The sequence below is a fragment of the Lynx canadensis genome, chromosome F1, assembly GCF_007474595.2.
Source record: "Lynx canadensis isolate LIC74 chromosome F1, mLynCan4.pri.v2, whole genome shotgun sequence".
In the NCBI taxonomy this organism is placed as follows: Eukaryota; Metazoa; Chordata; class Mammalia; order Carnivora; family Felidae; genus Lynx; species Lynx canadensis.
Window position 1 is genome coordinate 36,255,070 of NC_044319.2, and position 23,749 is coordinate 36,278,818.

Sequence of the window (23,749 nt, forward strand, 5' to 3'; positions counted from 1 at the left end):
ATCACATCATGTCAAGGGAACATGCTATCAATAGAACCTATCAAGCTGATGTTAACCTTGATCACATATCTTAAAGGTTGTGTCCTAAAGATAATGTTTGCCAGGATTTTTAAAAATGCACCTCTAATTTAGTTTGTTAATATCTCGTTTAGTACTTTTGATCAGTATACATAAATATGATTGGTTTATAATCTTCTTTTGGGTAAAACTATGTTTAGATGCTGGCTGTATGCTAGGTTTATAGTGCACTGAATACCTTTCTGTCTGTTTCCCAAAGAGACTATCGAGCGTGGGCATTATTATTAATTTATAAAAACTGTTTAGTGCCTGAAACTTTTGTTGATAGAAACCTCTTGCAATATTTCTCCTAGCTATTATATCACTCATATACTCTCTTTACAGTATTTTCAGATTTTAAATATCTGACTCCAAATTCCAAATTGTATTTCTCCATATATTTCCATTTCCTTTGTATCTGATTTTACAAGAAATTTGTATTTGTTCTTCTTGATTTAAAATTTTTTTCTTGAGAAAATTTATGTTATTTACTTATTTGTGTATTTATATGTTGTTTATTTTTATGTCTATCATTTTCCCTCCATGGAAATACAAACCTATAGCTCTTGAATCTTTCAATTCCACTGCATATTCTGCTTTCTCCTTCATTGATCTCTGCCCTTATATGATTTACCACTTAGGCTGATGTTTTTATTATTTTCTGTTTCCAAAGCTTAAAATTAGAACAGTAGTTATTTTTATTATGTGTTTATGACTTGCTTTTGAAAACAGGTTTAACTATTTTAAATGTTTTCACATATTTTACTATTTACTGTGTGTGTGTGTGTGTGTGTGTGTGTTAATAACACTTAACCTAAGATGTACCCTGTTAGCAAATTTTTAAGTAGAATATAGTATTATAGACTATGGGCATAATGCTCTAGAGTAGCTCTCTAGGACATACTCGGTTTTCATAATTGAAATTTTGTACCTTTTGACTGCCATATTCCCGTTTCTCCCTCACCCCTGCCCCTGCCAGCAACCATTTTTTTCTCTGCTTCAGTGAGTTTGACTATTTTAGATTCCACATACAAATGAGATCATGCAGTATTTGTCCTTCTCTTTCTGGCTTATTTCACTTAGCACTTAGCATCATGTCCTCCAGGTTCATCCGAGTTGTCCCATTTGGTATAGGATTTCCTTCTCCCTTAAGGCTGTGGCATTGAGTGTAATGGCTTCTCTTTCATTTGCAATTTTATTTATTTGAGTCTTCTGTGTTTTCCCTTAGCTAGTCTAGCTAAGAGTTTGTCAGTTTTATTTATCTTTTTAAGAAACCAACTCTTAGTTTCATAATTTTTTTTGTTTTTATTCTCCATTATATGTACTTCTACTCTAATCTTTGTAATTTCCTTCCTTCTGCTAACTTTGTGCTTAGTGTGTTTGTTTTCCAGTTTCTTGAAGTGTTAGGTTATTTACTTGAAATCTTTCTTCTAACTTTTATGTAGGCATTTATCACTGTAAACTACCCTCTTAATCTTGCTTTTGCTGATCCCATAAGTTTTGGAATGTTGTATTTTCATTTATATATGTATGTATATATATATATATACACATATATATACACATATGAAAATATGTATATGAAATATATGTATTTCATATATTCATATATTTCAAATATATGTATTCAAATATATATATGAAAATGAAAATACAACAAAACACAACATATATATATATATAAATGAAAATGAAATGTGTATATATATGTGTATATATGTGTACATATGTGTATATATATATACACATTTCATTTTCATTTATATATATATGTTGTGTTTTGTTGTATTTTCATTTTCATATATATATTTCATTTTCATTTATATATATATATATATGTTGTATTTTGTTGTATTTTCATTTTCATTTATATATACATTTCATTTTCATTTATACATACATATATATATATATATATATATATATATATATATATAAAGAACACAGCTCAGGAACAGCAAAATGGAAGAGAGGATAAGGCAAGGTGGTGGCATGTGGACCTTCCCTCCCCTCTCTGAACACACGCCACTCTACCTGAACTTTGATATATTCACCAGCCTACAAGTTCTCTGCACCCCCATGGTTTGGGGATTGTTATGGAAGCTTTATCACATAGATATGATTAACTACTGACAATTTCCACCCTCTCTCCCCTTCCTGAAGGATGTGGGGTGGGGACGAAAGTTCCAAACTTCCAAGGTTGGCTTGGTCTCACAGGTGACCAGCTCCCTTCTGGAAGCCATCCAGGAGCCCACCAAAGTTGCCTCAGAACAAAAGACCTTCTTATCACCCAGGAAATTCCAAGGGATTTAGGAGCTCTGTGTAGGACGCTACTATCTCCAATTTCACTCAGGAAATTACAAGGGTTTTAGGAGCTCTGTGTAGAAACTGGGGTTAGAGACCAAATACATCTTTCTTATTATGTCACACATAGCAACCAGTTCTCATGCATATTATCACAAAAATAGTGCAATCTCCTAAAATTTTCTTCATATCCCTTTATAAATCAAAATTTAAAAAGAGAAGTTATTTGACTTTTTAGAGTGATGTTTTCTTTCTTTTGTGGAGCACGAGGGATATGTGATGGATATATGATATATCCTGAGCACCAGGCATTCTTTTTTTCTTTACTCCTTCCTAAAAGAGCATTAATTTATTTAATAGCCCTCTTTTCCTAGCAGCTAGCTATCTCAGGGAAGCTGACTCCACTCTCAGTTCCAAAGGATAATCCTATTTCCTCTCCCTACCTGCCACTGATTCCTTTAGTAATGGGTATGAGTCAGGATTTACTGATGGTTTCTAGGAGAGTTCTTATTTGTTCTTAAGGAAGAGCTATGGGAAAGATGTGAATGAGGAAGCATGTAGATAGAGTGCCCCTTCATCCATCCTATAACTGAGAATAGCTCTGGGATGAAGCTGAACCTTCACCCAGCGTAGTACAGAGCTGGTAGATAACTGAATCCCTAACTTTGTTGAGTTTTGGGGTCAAGCAACCACGATGATGTCTTTTCTTGCACTTCCTCTTTCATGAGCTAACAAACATTATTTAAGCAAGTTTCATTTAGGTTTTATACTGTTTGATGCCAGATCATCCTAACTATACATGACCTCAATATGACATTGGTAGTGGTTTCCCCACCTACCTCCACTCCCCCTCCTCTCCCCTCCTCTCTCCTTAGCAAGGATAGATAACAAGGGCTAGCAACAGCTATACCCAGTGCTTGCCTACAGAATACATTTGTGAGCCATCATGGCACATGTTCATTGACTACCTTGGGTAACAGTCAAAGCTCCACCTCAGATGGCAGTAGGAAGACAGATCCTGCTCAATTTCAGGTAGCTGGTACTCCTCTCTTGCGAGACTGCTGAAGAGGGATTTTTACGTACCTGACAGAGATCCTTTAGACCAGTGGAATATAGGCAAAGTTCCAATTCCAGCCAGAGTTTTTCTCTCTCAGGCGGGCATACCAATGGCGCTTGTGGGAGGCATACATAAAGTATGGTTGTCTGTCTTTACTGTTGCCTTATCTTCTCTGCAAGTTGTAATTTCTGACGGCACATAGGAAGACAAAATATAAGACTGGAAGAGGGAAATAGTCCTCCGGCTACCTCGAAAAAGCAGCTGGGTGGCGTTTGCCTGGTTTTCTCATTAGGACAGACCACAGAGGAGAACTGTGTCTTCTCACTGTCCCTTCGGGTGATGGAGTTTATGAAATAAGGTCAGTTATCAGTTCGGTTGCTACTTTTCTGTTTTGTTTTATATTTATATATTATATTGGCCTTGTTGAATTCCACTCCTTTGTTTTTAGTTAGGAATTCTTCCCAGTTCAGACAGTAGGTTATCTTTTAATTTTATTTTTTAGTAATTTGTTAGTCCCCATATTTTTCATGTCTTCATATATATTTTAGTGGGACATGGATAGGAGCTATTAGATAGATGATATATACAGATGGTACACCTGCTAAAAAACGCCATATTGCTATAATTGTTGATTACTGTCACGGGTGTTTACAGTTTTAAAACTAATTTCTTGCGATCAATATACAGTTAAATGTATGACAGATATATGGAAAGCGTAAAGAAAGAAAACTTTGAGAGACAAAATTACATCTTAGTTAATGAGATGGTCTTTGGACACTGCCAGATCTGACTTTAAATTCTGGCTCTGCCCCTTGCTAATTCATTGATCTTGAAAAATGTATAAGCTCAGTTTCATATGCAGTTTATGCAGCTTCATAATACTTATCTCACTATGAGGTTGTGAGAAATAGCCAGTGTTTTTTTCTTATAAATAAGTAATCTTTAAACACTGAGCACAATGATCTGAACATAGTATAGTAGGCATTGCTAATAGTGTGTTCAGTATTCTGCATATTTTAATTAAATAGCTTTTAGAATTTATATTTATAAAACCTATTTCTAACATACGTTTAACATTTCAAATAGTTATTTTGTTAGTTTAATTTTTAAAATAATGAGATTTCTGGGGCGCCTGGGCGGATCAGTCGGTTAAGCATCCAAAACTTCAGCTCAGGTCGTGATCTCATGGCTTGTGAGTTCCAGCCCCGCGTCAGGCTTTGTGCTAACAACTCAGAGCCTGGAACCTGCTTCAGATTCTGTGTCTCCCTCTCTCTCTGCCCCTCCCCCACTCACGCTCTATCTCTCTCTCTCTCCTTCAAAAACAAAACAAAAAAAAAAAACCATTAAAAAAATGGGATTTCTGTTTTTTTAACCAAGCAACAAATTTAAAGCATTTAGAGAAACATGTTACCCTGCAGTTGTATGGTACTTTATATTTTCCAAAATATTTACGTATTAGTTGCTCATTTGATTCTCACAACAATGAGAGGTAAGCAGTACAATGAGCTCACTTCCCCTTTGCTATTGACAAAGCTGAGACTCAAAGCAACTAAATGATCTCCTGTAGAATGCACATTAAATAGAGCCATTACTAAAACACTTGACCCCAAACACCTCCTTCCTCTTCTTTATTTGCTGAATAGTCTAGTCATTAATATATGTAAAACAGTTAAGAAATTATGTCCGCTTGTAGGAATAGCTTTTTTGACAAAAACTTTTTTTTTTTTAATTTTAAGAATGTCCTAAGGATGAAATGGAAAAAGGATTAGAGGAAAAAGACAAAATGTGGAGGGAAATGCCCTGGTGCATATTGAATATGTCCTGTTTATCGTATGAAGGATGTAATGAGGTGTAATCAGTTAACAAGCAGCATATGGATGGTCCATGGAATGTTAAAGACTTTGAGTTTTGGCTAAATAGTAATTTTAAAGAAATATTTTGGCTAAATAGTAATTTTAAAGAAATATTAAAGAAGTAGTTCCAGATTTTTTAACAAGAAACCTTTATCAACTTATTTGTTCTGAAAATCACTGTCATTGGTTAAGGACAGTTTAAAATGTCAACCCCCCAATAAGTAAGTAAGTAAATAAATAAATAAATAAATAAATAAATAAAATGTCAACTCAAAGCCAGTTTACCCAAATTGATACATTTTAATGGGTAGATACAATTTGTTTCTTTCAAACAGAGTTTCTTGGGCCTTTTGGGGATAAAATATCCCTTTGAAATTTTGTTGGAATTTTAGACCATGTCTGAGGAGCATCGTTATCAGAATTACCTGATAATTCACATATCGGGTGATTTATCACATAGGCTTAATCCCAATTTATAGAATCAGTTTCTGGAGATGTAGTTTAGGAATCCACATTTTTTAACATATCTCCACTAAGCATTTCTTATTAGAGAGTCACTACTATAAATTCTCTACCCAGAAAATATGGAAAATACAGTAACAACAAATCACAAAATATTTCATATATTTTCAAGGGATTAATAGATCTGTAATGTCCATTTGTGGATGCTTTCGACATCTATGAATGTCAGGTCCAAAACCCTTACTCAAACTAGAATTGTCTTCTAATGCCTTAGACTCTACTTCTGTGCAGGAGGAGACTGGATGCATATTTGCTTGAATTTTGGAAACCCATGACAGTATTGCCTACACTTCAAACATATACACATTGTACTATTCTACAGTACAGCTTATAGTATGCAGTGTTGTATTCAATAATAAGTATATTAGAAAGTAAAGCTAGAAAGAGGCATTTACACTTACAAACCTTATCATACTGTTAAAGAAAAGCACATCACAAATATTAAACAATAAATAGCAATACAATGTAGTCTCTGCTGAGTTCCATTTGGACAAGCCTCAGATGTTTGAGGACAGAGCGTGTCTGACAGTTATCAGGGAAGGCATTCCACAGAGTTAAGTGCCAACCACGCTGAACCCTGAAAGAAAGTTGGGTTTTGAATAAGTCAAGAGAGGGAGAGAACTTTGAAAGTGCTTTAATTTTTACTTTTCTAAAAATATTTTAATACAGACCATTTATGTAGTGAACAGTGGGGAAAATAGTGCTGGTAGGGGCCGGGAGCGGGGTGGGGAAGGGGAATAAATAAAAGCCAGATTGTAGAGAGCCTTGAACGTCAGGTCTTACCAGGTCAGTAATTTACTTGGCCTTTGACGTTATTTTTGTGGCTGTGCAGAGCAAAAATATTAATAAATTTGTGAGAAATGACAGTCAGTTCTGCTAAAGAATGTAAAGCCAGTTCTTACCGTGGCAGAGAGAAAGCAAACATTGCGTGGAACAGCAACACATCCAACCCAATACAAAGCAGGTTTTTGTAATTCACCATAACTCCAGTGTTTAATCATTCACTTTTGACAAGAAGAGGGAAAAAAAGGACCAAGCAAGAGCAGAGCCGTTTCTGATGATTTACTGATCAAAGCCAATTAGGATAGCTCTGGTTGAACTGGATTGAGTTTCTCTGAAATTACTTTTCAAAGTAAAGACAACAAGAGTGAGCCTGTGCCGTGCTGTATTTTCTACTTGTGAGTGCGGAAAAAAAAAAAAAAAAAAAAAAAAAGCTAAAAATCACTTACCTATATACACTGAGCTTCAAAGTGTGACTTTTGAAGTGCAAAATCAAGTACAACGTAGAACTGAAATGCAAAGCTTTGTTGCAGCTATTTTGTCTTTCGTTTGAAGATCTCAGAATACTTTTCACACAATAGACTGAATCAAATCTTCCTCTGGGCTCAGAATTTTTTATCTGAGCTACCATATGGTTCTGAACAAATGTCAGGTCTGGAGAGTGTGTGTGTGTGTCTCTGGAATCATAACTTTAAAATAGTGTAATAACAAAATAGAACAAAAGACTGGATATGGAAGAAACAATCTCTTGCTTATGCTGCACACATACACAATCTTAATAAACAAAACAAATCACCAATCATACCACATTTTTCTGATATCATTCAGGTTGGGAGTGGCCCACATAAAAGAGCTTTTGAAAGAGTACATTTTTATAATTCTTGTGGGAAAATTTGTTTTCTTTTAATAATTTTGTATTAAAATACTTCAGAAATATGTCACAAATTTTCTTGCATTTCTGGATTAAAAAATATTACATGCAATTTGTATTTAATTGATGACTTACATTATTAACTTATGTCGTTGTCCTATGTTGTTTTGCAATGGGGCTGTAAGATAGACATTGATTTGCTTCTCTTGTCAATATCTCCAAACTGTTATACTTTCTAATATTATTTTATGCCTGCTATTGTTTCCCTTGGAGACAGTGTGTTGTAGGAAAAATACAATGGCTCATCGCAGGAGTTAATAGACTGGGGCACCGATTGCAACTTGGCTCAGTTTCATCATCTGTGAAATGAAGGTAGCAACATACTCTTTATCATTTATTGAAGTGATTAAATGACCACTTAAGGATGAAGTCCTCAACATAGTGCTCGACACAGATTTAGGACTCAGTAAGTGTCAGTTCCATCTACTCACATTCACTTTCAACTATCTTTCAACCATCATTTCCTGTTGCTTGAAAATATACATGGTCGCTCCCCCTTTTCCCTTTCCTTTACTGGTTCTATTTCATTGCAAGCTCTGATATTTGGTAATCAAGCTTATATTAGTTGTGTCTAAAATAATAACAAATGATGAACTAGGGCCTGAAGAAGTAGTTAATAGATTTTGCAATCTCTAATTTTTTAAGGTTTATTTATTTTTGAGAGACAGAGAGACAGAGTGTGAGCAGGGGAGGAGCAGAGAGAGACAGAGACACAGAATCCAAAGCAGGCTCCAGGCTCTGAGATGTCAACACAGAGCCCAACATGGGGCTCGAGTTCATGAACCACGAGATCATGACCTGAGCCCAAGTCCAAAGCTTAACTGACTGAGCTACCCAGGCGCCCTGCAATTTCTATTTTTAAACACAGAAACTTTTAGGATTTATCTTTATTCTTGATTATGTTCTGGATAGTTGAGATCACCAACATTGACCTCTGGAAAAAAGTGAAATTTAACTGTAACCAACATGGAGAAACTTTAGGAGTGTCATGAAACCTAACTGTCCTCTTAAGCAATTAAAAATGGAGGTAGGAAATTATGGCAAGATAGGTGGTGTTTCATAAGCATTTACAGAGACCCGAAACTACATGCTTTGAACAGTCTTCTCATTGAAACCTTACAGCAGTCCTTGGAGGAGCTTAGTGCCTTCCCCTTTTCATAGATTTCTAAAACTGTGACAAAGTTAGGAAGATGGTGGAGCTTATTATATTCTGCATATTCTCCACTTAGAAAGTCTCTGCTTCTATTATCTACTTAGAAATAATGCATACAGCATATCTTTACTTAGAAATGATGACCGAATCTCAGGACTGCAAGAATCAGTAGAGGCCATTGAACTCTACAACCCACCCTTTCTTAAATGTCATCTGTAACATCCTTTCTGAATTTGCACATCTTCAATGGCAAGAAACTTCCTGTCTCCCAAGACACCTGATTCTATGCTTGATCAGCATCAATTAAGAGAAGATTCTGCCAAGTGAGCATAAATATAAATCCTATGGCATCTTACCATTGATGCTTGTTTTCCCTGGCGGGACCAAATAAAACATGAGATGTCATGGGATGGGCTTTCAGCTACGTGAAGACCCCTCTGATGTGCTCCGGTATTTGCTTTTCTCCAGGTTAAACCTCTTCATTTTCTTCAAGAATTTCTCTAATGACATGATTTCAGGAAGGTTAGTATAATATTAGCTTTCCTTATTGGAGTGTGCATCTTGTCCTCTTAAAGGACTCAAAACTTAATAAGAATATCTTGAGATCAAGACTAGAGTAACAGAGGGATTATCATTTCCTTTACCCTTGATGCCATTATTCCCCATGACAGCCCCAGAGCCGCGTAAAATTCTGGAAGCCACATCAACATGGATCCACACTTCAAAGGTAAATTGGGATAATAGACATGAAAGTAACCTATAAACTAATACATTCTACAAATGTTAATGCTAATTATTATTGGTTGTTAATTAAGTTTATTGTCAATTGAAACTCATGTGCCTTTAACTGATAAACTGTCTCCTCCATCCAGTTTTGTGGTTGCTTCATCTCAAGTGAAAAACATTAAGTCTTCTCAGGTTATGGAAAACTGTCTTGTTTAGTTCAAGTGAGAATTTTGGCTTACCTGTTTATTTCTATTCTATTATATTCATTTCCTTAATCCCCCATTCATATTTTCTCCTCTTTTTGGAAACCTCAATAATATATTAAATATATATACTTCAATATGCATGTATTCATATAAATTATTGTGTTGTTAATACATATGTATTGTGTTAAAGTTCTCATTTTCTTCTGTTTTTCATTTGGCATCATGTTATTTAGCTCTATCCATGGTGCTGGGTATACATCTGTTTGTTTTTTTCTTTAGCTTTTTTATTTTTTTAATGTTTATTTATTATTTTTGAGAGACAGAGACAGAGCGTGAGTGGGGGAGGGGCAGAGAGAGAGGGAGGCACGGAATCTGAAGCAGGCTCCAGGCTTTGAGCTGTCAGCACAGAGCCTAATGCGGGTCTCAAAACCACAAGCCATGAGATCCTGACCTGAGCTGAAGTCAGATGCTCAACCGAATGAGCCACCCAGGTGCCCATGTCTGTTTCTAATTGCAGTATACATTTCCAGGTTGTACATCCTACCTTTTTTTTTTTTAATCCATGCCCTCATGTCCTACCCAATTTTTATGTACTCTCTCCAAGTTTGTTTAAATTCTAATAAAATTTAAGGACAAAATGTACAAATTTAAATGTTTTCTTTGATAAAATTCCTTTAAGAGTGCATCATTTAAGCCTATAAAGACCTTTCTTGATCCTGATAACCATAACATCATCAGTTAGGGTGCTTCTGGATCACAAAGAAAATCCACACCTGAAACTAGCTTACATAGTAGGAAAATCTATTATCTTACTTAACAAAGATCCCATTCTCAGTATCTTGCATGATTTTTAAACTTATACCTCTAGGGCTGTAGCATAGCTAATGCAGTTCCAAGAACACATCTGTACAAGACAATATCAGGCTAAAAGTGCATATCTTTTTTATATTAGGAATAAAGCTTTTCCCAGACTCCCCTAACAGAACTCCTCTAGGATCCTATTGACCAGAACTGAATCACTTGCCCCTGGCCCAGCTGGTAAAGGAGGTTATGAAAACACATTTGTCATTTTCACCCTTTGTAGTAGGAGGCATGTTCTGCCCATAAGGAAGGGAGGTAGGATGGGTTGGGGAAAAGACTGCTGGGTAGGTAACCATGATTTCTGCTTCAGGGTAGTCATGATCTTTAACAAGTTCATGTTGCCTACAAATTTGGTAAGCAAGCCTTTTATATTTTAATCCAAATAGTTTGTATTCACGCTCACTCCCAAACAAACTGTTGAAATTATTTGGAGTGACTACTATGCTCCAAGCATTCCACAAAATACATTTACATAAAAATAACTGTTTAATGTGCTTTTGGAGCACCTAGGTAGCTCAGTCAGTTGAGTGTCCTACTTAGGCTTAGGCCATGATCTCACGGTTTGTGGGTTTGAGCTCCATGTCGGGCTTTGCACTGACAGTGCAGAGCCTGCTTCAGATTGTCTGTCTCCCTCTCTCTCTCTGCACCTCCCCTGCTCATGCTCTCTCTTTCTCTCTCTCTCTTTCTGTTTCAAAACTAAATACACGCTAAAAAAATGTGCTTTATTATGTCCACTTCATAGATGAAGAAACTGCAGCTTAAAGAAAGCTATTTGCCCAAATTCTCATAGCCTTGTGAGCATTAAAGCTGGGATTTGAAACACATTATTTTGTGTGTGTGACCCTTGGTCCATGTTTATTCTACATCATTCTGGCTTCCTGAGAACTACTAGAAACTCTCTGCAAGATGATCTATTAATAAGAGCTCTGAATATGTTTCCTCTCCTCCCTACCCCACCCTCAACAGCTGGCCTCCCCGTGGATTAACTTCCTCCTTCAGTCCCCAAGGTCCCTGTTTGCCCAAGATCCCCTATGACCGTACACTTGCAAAACTGCAGGCCACATGAAGCGGGACTATGTGTAGTTTCACTCCCCATCCTATCTGCAGCTCCAGCACCTGTTAAAAGGATGAATAATACATGAATGAAGAAACACACTGTCGCGGTGCCTTCTGCTTTACATCTTTCCTGCCTTATCATCTGGTTTCCATCACAACTTACCTGACCTCAGTTGCAGGGCAGATGTTTAAGCTGAGATGCTACTCCATGATAAAGCACCAGTGACTGCCTCTTTTTTTTTTTTTTAATTTTTTTGTTTTTAAATTTTTTTTCTTTTCAACATTTTTATTTATTTTTGGGACAGAGAGAGACAGAGCATGAACGGGGGAGGGGCCGGGAGAGAGGGAGACACAGAATCGGAAGCAGGCTCCAGGCTCTGAGCCATCAGCCCAGAGCCCGACGCGGGGCTCGAACTCCCGGACCGCGAGATCGTGACCTGGCTGAAGTCGGACGCTCAACCGACTGCGCCACCCAGGCGCCCCAACTGCCTCTTGATATAGTCACCACCCCTCTCAGGTAGTACTTGCATCTTTTCTAAGGCTTTTGAAAGATGAGGTCTCAACCTAAAGAAATTGCTCTAATGGTAAAAAGTTCAGGCACTGTGGTAGTCTGTGGGACTCAGTGACCTCTCAGCCTATACTGCCCAGGTGAAACTTCTGGCAGTCCTCAGGTTCCCCTCTCAGAAAATGTAAAAAATAAAAATAAAAAAAAAATAAAAAAAGTCAACAACCAATTACTCTAACTATGTCCCAAACACCTTACCTATTCAAATTATCCTGCTTTATTAAAATCGAATACCATTATATTTAAGACTAATAGAAACTAGTTATTCTTTCATAGGGGGTGGAATTTAAGTTGGAGAGCACCACACAAATAACTCATGGCACAATATCAGTGAAGTCTACTGAAAACTCCTGCTGTTTTCTTAATTTGTCTTTTCCATTCCCTGCATAGATATTCAATAGATTTGAAGTTGCCATGAATTTCTTAACTACTCATTTAAAAGCGCGAGAGGAAAAACTTAAAAAAAAAAAAAACAAAACCAAAACCCACCAGCATTTCCATTGTTGTAAAGAAAACTGAAATCAAGCTCTAAGTTTCCATAATAATAAGTTACCAAAAACACCCATCTGTATTTAGATTCCCCAAAACTAATTTTTCCATGATAATAGTGTCAATATTCAGTGGAGGAACATATTAACATTCACTAATGTGACTTAAAAAGGGGAGGTACCATGTGTTGAGTAGAAAGAATCTCTAAAAATACAACAAATCTACTTGGTAAGCAGCACAAATGGGTCTTACACTAAGCCCCACTGATCCAGCTTGGGGAGGAAATGAGTCAAGATTAAGTCCTCACACTCCACCTGAGAGAAAGAAGGTGACATTGAAACACAAGCCCCCACTTTTGCAAATGCTATGAGATCTTCAGGAACTGGCTTTGTCAACCCAGTAGGTGTTTGGATGGATCTCTCTTTTGGTCCAGAAAAATGTTTGGATCCAAGACACAAGGCTTTCACATTTTAATGGCGATGCTCATAGGTAACCCCCTCTTTTCTTGTTACTTGTATGAGCTAATTGGTGTCATTGTTAGAGTCTTTAAGGTGTTTATTTAAAAACTTATGTTAATGCTATAACAGATATTACTATCCAATGAAAATTAGAACTTTTGAGTAAGAGAAAGTTACTTAAAACAATGAGTAAAGGAAATGTTTATGCACTGAGCCCTTTGTCTTTATACTTAATTTTTTCTTGGATTTCTATTTATTAAAATTAAAAAAATCTAAGTCAATTACAATAGAGAAAGATGAAACTTACTTATTTGTCTATACTTTTTGTAGAAATAATTTTTCATTAGATATTTCGTTATCTGTGACTTTCAATAAAGGGGAATGAAAGCGAAAGTCATTTTAATAGTCAAAGATATTTTTCTTAAACAAACTCTGTGTCTCTTTGATCCATTAATATTATATGTTCTGATGAAAATATGGGATATACCAGGTAGTAAAAAGTTTCCCTATCATGAATATCATTGAAATACAGTCTTATCATAGAACTAGACACTAAACTAAAAGGACTTTAGAAAAATAAAATGAAGTGACAGGTTTTAGTTAATTAAATAAACTGCCTTCACAAAACAAAATAACAGTAAACTTCAAGCAAACCACCTCATACTATAAATACATGGACATAAATAACCAATTCATTGTCAACTAAAACCCAATTAGGAAGACTGAATGACACAGGTAATCCCTAATCCTTTTATCTTGACTGACAGCAGATCTTGTTCTTTGCCAGTGGTCCAGTAGCCAATAAAAGAAGCTTCCATCTTTTTTCCACTTTCACTGTGTTGGGCTCATCCAATAAATATGCCCGATCTTATTTTACATTGGAGATGTTAATAGAACGGATTTTAAACAGGGCAAAAAGCATAGACTACTGCTCATTATTCTGCTTTTAATATCTAATTCTGTTTATTTTCTTTAGACTATTGACCTTAACACAAGTTTCCTCTCCTATCTTGTTTTTGGGGATTTTTCATGATAGTAAAATGTGAAACTAGCTTCTCTGCTTGTATTTAAGGAAAAAATGTTATTGGTAGTTATTGTACGGAAGATCAAATGTGTAAACTTTAGGACTCATAAAAAGAAGTACAATAAGCAACAAAAGAAAGGACTAACATTTGTACTTACTTGCTAACCAAGGATAAATGAAGAGGTAATATGGTAAATTGTAAGAACTGAAATGTCTTGTAGCAGACACTAATAATCTTAGGTGTGGACAAATTTAGTAACTATGTGTCTTCTTGTATCTGGTTTCTTCTTGTTGAGAAACCGTGTTGGTGTTTCATTCAATAATTCCCCATTTTTCTGCACTGCATTTAGAAAATAAATGAACAAGCACATAAATAAATAAAGCAAAACAATAAAAATGATATATCCCCAGGGCTTCTCTAGTCTATCTTTAATCTTTCTGACTTAATTTTTTATACATAAATTCTCCATGCCAACTAGATTGACAAATCCACCATCACCTCTAAATGTCTTATACTTTTCCAATGATAAATTATTGTTTTTTCAGTTATTTCCACATACCTTTTTGTCAGTCTGATCCATACTTGAAAACTTGTATTAAATCCTTTCTCCTTCAAGCCTGGCTAGCCCAGCCTAGCCTGAGAAGAAATCTCCCTCGGGAGATTCATCACTGTTAAGTTACTGCTTACACAATTCACTTGGAATTCATCATATACTGTTTAGTGAAATCCCTTCAGTATTGTCTTACACTATCATTTCATTTTTTACAAAGTTTTCGTCAGTAAACTCATTGAGGACAGGGACCAGTTACTACCTCATGTTATCTACAGTATTTTACATATGGTAGATATGTAATCACTATGTTCAATGTTGAGTTTTCATAGCTAAAGACTTATGATTATTTCTGATTCAATGCATTTCCCCTAAAACTTTATAGATCTTCTCTGCTGTCGCCTGAATTTGAGCCTCACATGTTAACCATTCATTGGGAACCTACTATGTGCAATGTATTTTCATAAATATGTACTGCTATTATAATGTAATTATAATGTAATATTATCATTGTAGGCATATCGAGGCCATGTCTGTCTCCTCTACTTTGCAGTCCTATGTGAGGATAGGGCACGGAGTAGATATTTGTAAATTTGACAAAACAACAAATTGAAGTTTCAAATAAGAGGTCAAGATACGGTCTCTGTGAGGTACCGAAGTGAATTATGAGAAAGACTCTAATGCAGAATGTCAAAATAAATACTAGGCTTCAGGCTTTGAAATGTTTATGCATTTTAAGCATATGTGAAAGTTCTTGAGAGGTAGTTTAAAGGAATGAGTCTGTGAAGAGACTTTTTTGGAGAGTCTTGCTGCTGTGCTGTGACTTGTACCCCACCACTCAGTTTTGGGGGTTGGAAGCTATATTTTAACCCCAAGCAGAGTGAGGCGCTTCAAGAAGAAATCTGGTCTCACCTAAATGTGGAGAAGGGGTCACAAGCATGGTCAACTTAGACTGGATTCTCCAGCTCTCTGAGGAATCTACAGAAGAAAGGGTGTGACTCTTCACCTAAGGCAGCAGGAAAGAGAAAGAAAGAAGTGCTGCCCTGTTGTACTGGAAAGTAAATGTGCCTGCCTCCAACCAGTCAAAGGCACACAAATTGTAAGGCCCACATGGAAATCATGGTAGGAATATCAGTCAGTGGTCAGTGTGAAAGAGATCCTGTCCTATAGGCTTCTGTCAGAAGGGGAAGGAACCCCAACGGAGAGAGTTGGTAAAGGAGTGAGTCTCAGTAAACCAAGAGTGACGGGGTTGGGGACCGGCAGTGTGGGAGCTGCTGGTCAAAGGAGAGGTAATGCCTGCTTCCCCCAGAGTCTCTGGTGCGTCAGGTGGAGGAACAGAGCAAAGGAGGAAAAGTCTTCCCTTAATTAAATGTTTAAAGGCACTGTGGGGGAAAAAAAACAAAGTATTTTGCTTTGATTATGACCCATGACTTGTTCAATAGTCTCTTTAATTAATGATTACTGATGAATTTTTTTTTGTTCTCAAAATCCTGTGAAAATCAAATTTAAGTCAAATATCTTCTAATATAAAAGTTTAGACTCTTCATAAATTCAGTTAAATTAAATTTGCATCAGAACACTCTTTTAGGATGTATCTCCTATATCAGTTTTTTTTTTACCTCTAAGGATGAGGACATAACAAATCAGTTCAATTTGGTTTTATTTTTTCTGCTCATCAAGCTTTTCATAACGCATATGTGCTCAGCATTGTAAAGTGCAGTGGCTGGTTCTAATTGAGTTTATAAGACGTTCACTCTTTTTATGGAGCTTGAAATATATTTGGATTAACAAAGATTGTGTGAAAGCAATCCAAGTAGTGTAAAATGTAAGTACAACAGGACCCTTTCAAGAGTCTAAATTGCATACATAATGGCGGTGGGCAAAGATAAACATTGGATATATTCATCTGAAAATATGCCCCCCCCCAAAAAAAAACACCTTAGGTTTTGGATTGGATTAGATTAAATGCATTATAAATACTTTTATCACCCTACAAAGGTCATCATTAATTAAATAATTCAAAAATTAAGTACCAGGTATTGAATGTGAGCAAGGCACTATGCTGTGGTTTAGATGTATTTTGGTGAATAAAACAGACATTATCCCTTCCTTTGTGAAGAACACAATATAATGAGATTCTAGCCTAATATGCTCATTATGGAAAGTTATGCAATTTGTGGGTCACTCCGTATACCCACACCTTCCAATGTGCCATAGTACTCTTTGAATTTTGTCATTAGAGGGTATTTCTTTTGTTTATTACTTTCTAATACCAACCAACACTTATTGAGAATGTATTATATATCAAGGAATGTTATGATCATCTTATATATCAAGCGATATTATGATCATCTTATGATCATGTTATATGATCATCCTATATGATGTGAGATTAATTCAATCATTTAAAAGCCCTCTGAGGTAAGCACTACTATTAGCACCATTTTGTAGATGAGAAAATGGAGACACAAAAGTAAATGTAACCTGTTCACAGCATAGCTGGGATTCAGATCTTTAACCCTGTCAATATAGGAGTCTTTGATTAAATTTTTATAATTTAATTTTAATATTTAATATTTTAAGTTATCTTACATTTTTGTACTCTTAACACATACATTTAGGCATGGAATTAAATGGGAAAATAAGAACACACATTAGTAATAACAGTAAATGAGAATACACTAAATTATCAGTGAAAGAATGGAGTGTGTCAGATTAGATTTTAAAAACCCAGAAACCAGATTTGGGAGTGCTTTGGAGTTTAGACTTCAGTCTTTCTAAGCCTCAGTATCCTCTGTGAAAGAGAGCTAAGAATATCTGCACTGAAAACCTCAGAAGACCGTGGTAGGCACAGATACGTTATGTGGATGAAGGTGTTGGGGAAACCATACTGTGCTATACACACACGTCAATTTTTGTTAACCTATTTGTTCATTTGAACCTCACAGGAAAAGCAATAGCCATCACTCTTGAAAGGTGTATTTCTTCTTGTTACTTTGATTACATGAATTCTAAGAATTCTCTAATTATCTTTCTTTGACTTGGAATCAGAAAAAAGTAAAAGAAAGTGAAGTTAAAACTATGAGACAGAGTGTTATGGGAAGTATTTCATGGTTTATACTAGACTTATGGAAAGGAGGAAACAGGGGCTTCTGTTCACCTTAGAAACTATCCATGGTGAGAGTTGTCTAGACTTTCTGTATATCTGGCAAACTTTGGTTTTAGGGATTATGAAGAGGTAAAAACAAGACAAAAGGCAAAATCACCAATTTCAAGTACAATAGAGTAAAATCAGCAGCCTAGGACAGGATAAACAATATCAGAGAATAGAGTCCCCAAATAAATAGTATGAACCAAGCATCACTGCCAAGAACAACCTTTTCCTCTTTTATCATTTTTATCATATTGAGTTCCACAAAAATGTCTGACAATAATGGTTTGAGTCAACCACTATACTTGGCAAATAACTTATTTCTGGAGGAAGAATTCAAGGTCTCCCATGACTGCACTTCTCTGCACAATGTACACAGAACGATATAATCAATTTTAGCTTCCTCAAAAACTATTCACATTTTATTCCATTAACGTCAAAAGCCTAAACTAGCTCTCCACTTCAGAGATTATACATGAACATTATGTGAAACTTCTATTTCTGATCTGAATATATGGAATTTCAACGTATTCTTTGTTATTTAACAGGAATCCACTGTGAAGAAGACATTGATGAATGCTCTTCAAACCCTTGCCAAAATGGTGGTACTTGTGAGAATTTGCCTGGCGATTATACTTGCCATTGCCCGTATGATAACCAGTTGGGAACATTTTATGGAGGAAGGAACTGTTCTGATCTTTTCCTGGGCTGTACCCATCACCAATGTCTAAATAATGGAATATGTATCCCTCACTTCCAAAATGGCCAGCATGGATTCAGCTGCCTATGTCCTTCTGGCTTTACCGGATCGCTGTGTGAAATTGTCACCACACTTTCTTTCGAGGGCAATGGCTTCCTGTGGATCACAAGTGGCCCAGTTACAGCCAAGGGCTTCGTTTGTAACATAGCCCTCAAGTTTCAGACTGTTCAGCCAATGGCACTTCTACTTTTCCGAGGCAACGGGGACATGTTTATAATGCTGGAGTTGCTAAGTGGCTACGTTCACTTGTCAATTCAAGCCAATAATCAGTCAAAGGTGCTCCTGTACATTTCCCATAACACCAGTGATGGAGAATGGCACTCAGTGGAGGTGATGTTTGCAGAGGCTGTGACCCTTACTTTACTTGACAACTCTTGTAAGGAGAAGTGCATCAGTAAAGCTCCTTCTCCATTTGAAAACGATCAATCAACATGTGCTTTTCAAAACTCCTTTTTGGGTGGTTTACCGGTGGAAACGAGCAGCAATGGCCTTGCTCTGCTTAACATCTATAATATACCATCCACACCTTCATTTGTAGGCTGTCTCCAAGACATTAAAATTGATTCAAATCATATTACTCCAGGGAACATTTCATCTGGCTCATCATTAAATGTCAAGGCAGGCTGCGTGAGAAAGGATTGGTGTGAAAGACAACCTTGTCAAAATAGAGGACGCTGCATCAACTTGTGGCTTAATTACCAATGTGATTGCTACCGGCCCTACAAAGGCCTGAATTGCCTGAGAGGTGAGATATGGCTGGGCACCCAGGAATGCTATATGCCTGAGAGCAGAGCAGTAACGAAAATACCCAGCCTGCTTCTCCTGTTAGGAAACATAATGACCCCTCAGTACTTCTGCTTCTGGTTGCCTACTGATGAGAAAAAAGAAGAGGCTAGTAATGTGCATTAATTAATTTTGAGTGAATTCTTTAGATGCCAGGGCACTCATGCAGAGAAGTAAAAAAAAAAAATAAGCTGAGAGCGCCTATGTAAATGAGTTTTCATCTTGATGAGTTTACAAAGTGCTATTACAATTTTACCATTTGCTACATGTCAGAAATTTATTATAAACCTATTTGAAAGAGAAATAATCTTTTTGGGGGAAAAAACCATTAGACATGGAACTAGTCAATGTCTTGTGCATAGTAGACTCTTAGGAAATATTTACTCCCTTACTATCCTTTCTGTTCGATTCACACTTGCTTCAAAATAATGCTACCACTTAGCATTTTTATAGACCACCAGTTTTTTTCAGAGGTATATTTTCCAAGGCTGCATTGGAGAAAACTGATATTCTGCCTAGGCATCCTAAGGGGAAAAAATGTGGATGTGGATGGTAACAACAGTGAAATTTTAGAGAGACCATACACTAATTGATCTAAATTTTCTACCAAATCACACCTTGAAATTATTTCAAACTCCTTAACTTCCAACATCGTTCCAAAGACTGCTGTTGATAGTGATCAATATATACCTGTTTCTTTTTATTATTATTATCATGCCTTGAAAATGTCTGAGAGGTAATTGCAACAGACTGCTTTGAAGTTTAGCTGTAATTTACCCTAAGATTGTAGAGCAGCTTGAAATAGGACAACATCTGGTAAATAGTCTTCTCTGCTTTATATGAAGTAAAATTAAAACCAGTCTTAGCCTCTACCCTATTCCATGTATGAATGGCTAAGAGTTATTAGAAACTATTCATGGGTCTCCCCCCTAACCACAATATTCATTACAAATCATGGACCTGTTTGACAATGAGGTATGGCATCTACTAGCTCGATGTAATATTTTAAGTAGAATGGCAAGTTGTTTTGTGATTTTTTTAAGGAGAAAAAGAGATATTATGCTGAGGCAATGTTCACTTTTTGAAGAAAAAATTAATTGACCCAAGGCAATATTTTTACTACATATACAAAATAACAAACAGATGCTGACTCGTTTTGACTGGCTTCCAAATGCAGCGACCCATGAGGTTAATACTGACCATGGTGATGCTAACTGTCCTGGTAAATAGTTTCAAGGGATGCCAAGCCAGTGGGTTCTGGTTTTCTTTAGTTTATTTTTTCCAACTTGGAAAGTTATGATGTTTTTAAACCAAATTCCTGAATTGGTTACCTGCCCCACCTCCCCCAGCTTCCTGATTCCCCTACATTATTTGAAACTGTTTAACCCTCATGAAAATGCTTGGCTTCAAAAATTGTCTTCGTAAGGAGGGAATTCTGTAAAATCTTCTCTTTCTGAAGATTCTTGGTATAAGTTTAAGAAAAGTTATATTTTTCATATCACCTCAGTCATAAAACTAAAATATTCTGTATTTGCTGTTATCTGTGATATTTGCTGGGGAGCTTATTCTTGTTACAAAAGAGGCTTACAAGTCTTTCTATCATCGTGCATATATGTACAAGAGGGAGGAGAGGTACTAAAAATTACAAAGGCAAACTTCATTCAGTTCGTGATCTTGTTTCCATGTTTCCCAATCATGGTACACATTGCAATGAACAAGCAGAAATGGATAGATTTAATCGGCTGACTAAACATGAATGACATGGAGATTTCCAATATTTTCATATTGATCTTTTAAAAATAATTAAATGTCTCACTAAGGGAAGTTCTGGAAAGGGTTTCTCAAAGCTTAGTTCTCAGAACTGTCTAGAAGGTTGCCTCAGCATATCTTGTGCTGGCTGTGTATAAGAACATGGAGCTTCCAAGATATTGTTCGGAATGAAGGCCTCTTGCCTTCTACAGAATATTTGATTTGTAGAGGCAATGTACATATGTTGTGTCTTCAGCCATACATCTGGACTTTGAATATCTTCTCCTGTTAGAATTGAAATTTCTTAGATATAGAAGGGACTTTATTCAGTGACTATATTTTAAATTCTTGTGTCTGCCAAGGGTAGTGGTCTAACTCCTGCTTACACATGTTTAGGAATGAAGAACTCATTTACTCCATCTTGCCAGAAACTGCCCCAAGTTGTTTCTTACTGTTTCTTGGTGATCTCATCTAGTCCTGTGGTTTAAAATAGCATTAATTACACTGACAAATCCAAAAAATATTATAGTTACCCCAGAATGTCTCCCTTGCACCTCTATATCTAACTGCTTAGTAGACATTTTCACCTGGATATCAATAGGACATCTCAAATTTAATATAGACTCCCACTCTCCTCCCAAATATGTTCTTCCTGTTTTCTTTTTTTCCTTTTTTTTAAAAAATTTTATTTGAGAAAGAGAGAGCATGAGCTGGGGAGAGGGGTAGAGGGAGAGAGAAAGACAGAGAGAAACTTAAGCAGGCTCCATACTCCACACAGAGTCTGATGCAGGGCTCAGTCCCACGACCCTGGGATCATGACCTGAGCCGAAATCAAGAGTTGGCCACTCAACTAAGCCATACAGGTGCCCTCCTCTTGTTTTCTTTTCATTGCGCGAATGGAAATTTAATGCTTCTAGTTGGTTAGGGAAAAAAACCTTGGAGATGAACTTGCCTTAGAAAATCAGGTTGATTCTACCTTCAAAATATTTCCAAAATCCGACTACTTCTCATCACCTTCACCATTACCACTGACCCAAGCCACCATTAATTCTCTCTTGAATTTCTGCAAAAATATCTCTACATTCTTGGAGGTTTTGTTCAAATGTTATCTTCTAAGAGAGTACTTCTCTGACTACTCTATTAAAAAATTCCAATTCTGCTCCTACCCCAGCACTCCCTATTCCCTGTCCTTACCTGATTTATATTTATTTATTTACCTGACATACCATATAGTTTGTTTCTTTATCTGTGTCTGGTCTGCAATTGCCAACTAGGCTTTAAGAAGACAGGGACTTTAGTGCCTAAATATCAATATTTTGGAAGGTAAGGGTTCATTTTTATACATCTCAAGAGTTTGCTTCATTTGATGTACACCAATAATATTGACACATTCGTGCATTACTAACTTCTTTGACCACATGAAATTCTTGGTGAGTTCAGTGCTCAGCTTTGCCCCCTACTTGTCTATCTCCCATGCCTCTCCCAACCAGGACCATAGAAGGAAGACTTCTCTGTTCAACTCCTTTGCCTTTTATTATTATTTGGAGTATGATCCCCAAAGAGGATTTGTGAATCTAATTCTTGATTTCTTTCTTTAGAAAGATTGATTTGATTTAATGACATTCGCTTCAGTATGTCCTCAAATAGCAAAGATGATAGCCTCCTGAACAGTCTGCTTAGAGATGTTACAGGAAGAGCTCGTTTTCTCCGAATTTCTTCCACCAAGTTGGAAGATAGTAGTATCTGAAATTCTACCATTAAGCCCCAACATTTTAAGGCAGTAAAGGAGAGGTTCTTAAGTTTATTGGCACAGAGATCTTTCTCTTCTGTAATCAATGGGCCTTGGCTATAAACTCCAAGCCAAAATGTAGTTGTTTTTAGAAAACTCAGTAAACTGAGTAAATTTCAGTAAACTTGGAAGTTTCCAGAAAAGGGGTCAAATTGTAAAAAATATGTATGTGTTTGTGTGTGTGTGTATTTTCATCTTCTGGCCCTTCTTACTTGTGAGTCTTAAAATGTTTCTTCTTTGTTTCTCCTCCTCTATTTTGACACTGAAGAGTATGTAGCAGGCAGATTTGGCCAGGATGATTCCACTGGATATGCTGTTTTTAATCTTGACAAGAGTTATGGAGACAACTTCACCATCTCCATGTTTGTTCGAACACATCGACCATCGGGCTTACTTCTAGCTTTGGAAAACAGGACTTATCAATACATCCGTGTTTGGCTAGAGCATGGCAGACTAGCAATGCTACATCCAGGTTCTTCCAAATTAGTAGTAAAATTTGTTCTTAGTGATGGAAATGCCCACTTGATATCTTTGAAAATCAAGCCAAATAAAATTGAACTATACCAGTCTTCACGAAACCTAGGATTTATTTCTGCCCCTACATGGAAAATCCAAAAAGGAGATGTCATCTACATTGGTGGCCTGCCTGACATACAAGAGACTGAAGCTAAAGGTGGTTTCTTCAAAGGCTGTATCCAAGATATAAGATTAAACAACCAAAATCTTGAATTCTTCCCAAATTCAACAAACAATGCATCCCACAATCCAGTTCTTGTCAATGTGACCCAAGGCTGTCCTGGAGACAACATGTGCAAGGTAGGATTATTCAAACCAACTATGTATATTGTGTGCTAAATTGTTTCATTAAATAATTTATTATAACCATTCTTTGCATGTGAAGATAATGTTACTGACTCACCAGCC

At 36.4% G+C, this 23,749-nt stretch overlaps 1 protein-coding gene across 1 annotated transcript in view; it reads left to right on the plus strand.

Annotated features, from left to right (window-relative positions):
• Positions 1–23,749, plus strand: part of CRB1 (crumbs cell polarity complex component 1) — a 232,150-nt gene that overhangs the window by 159,318 nt on the left and 49,083 nt on the right. Inside the window, exons 7-8 of the mRNA XM_030302046.1 lie at positions 18,293–19,249; positions 23,094–23,641. Of these exons, the coding sequence (XP_030157906.1) occupies positions 18,293–19,249; positions 23,094–23,641 (1,505 nt within the window). The remainder of the gene's footprint in view (positions 1–18,292; positions 19,250–23,093; positions 23,642–23,749) is intronic.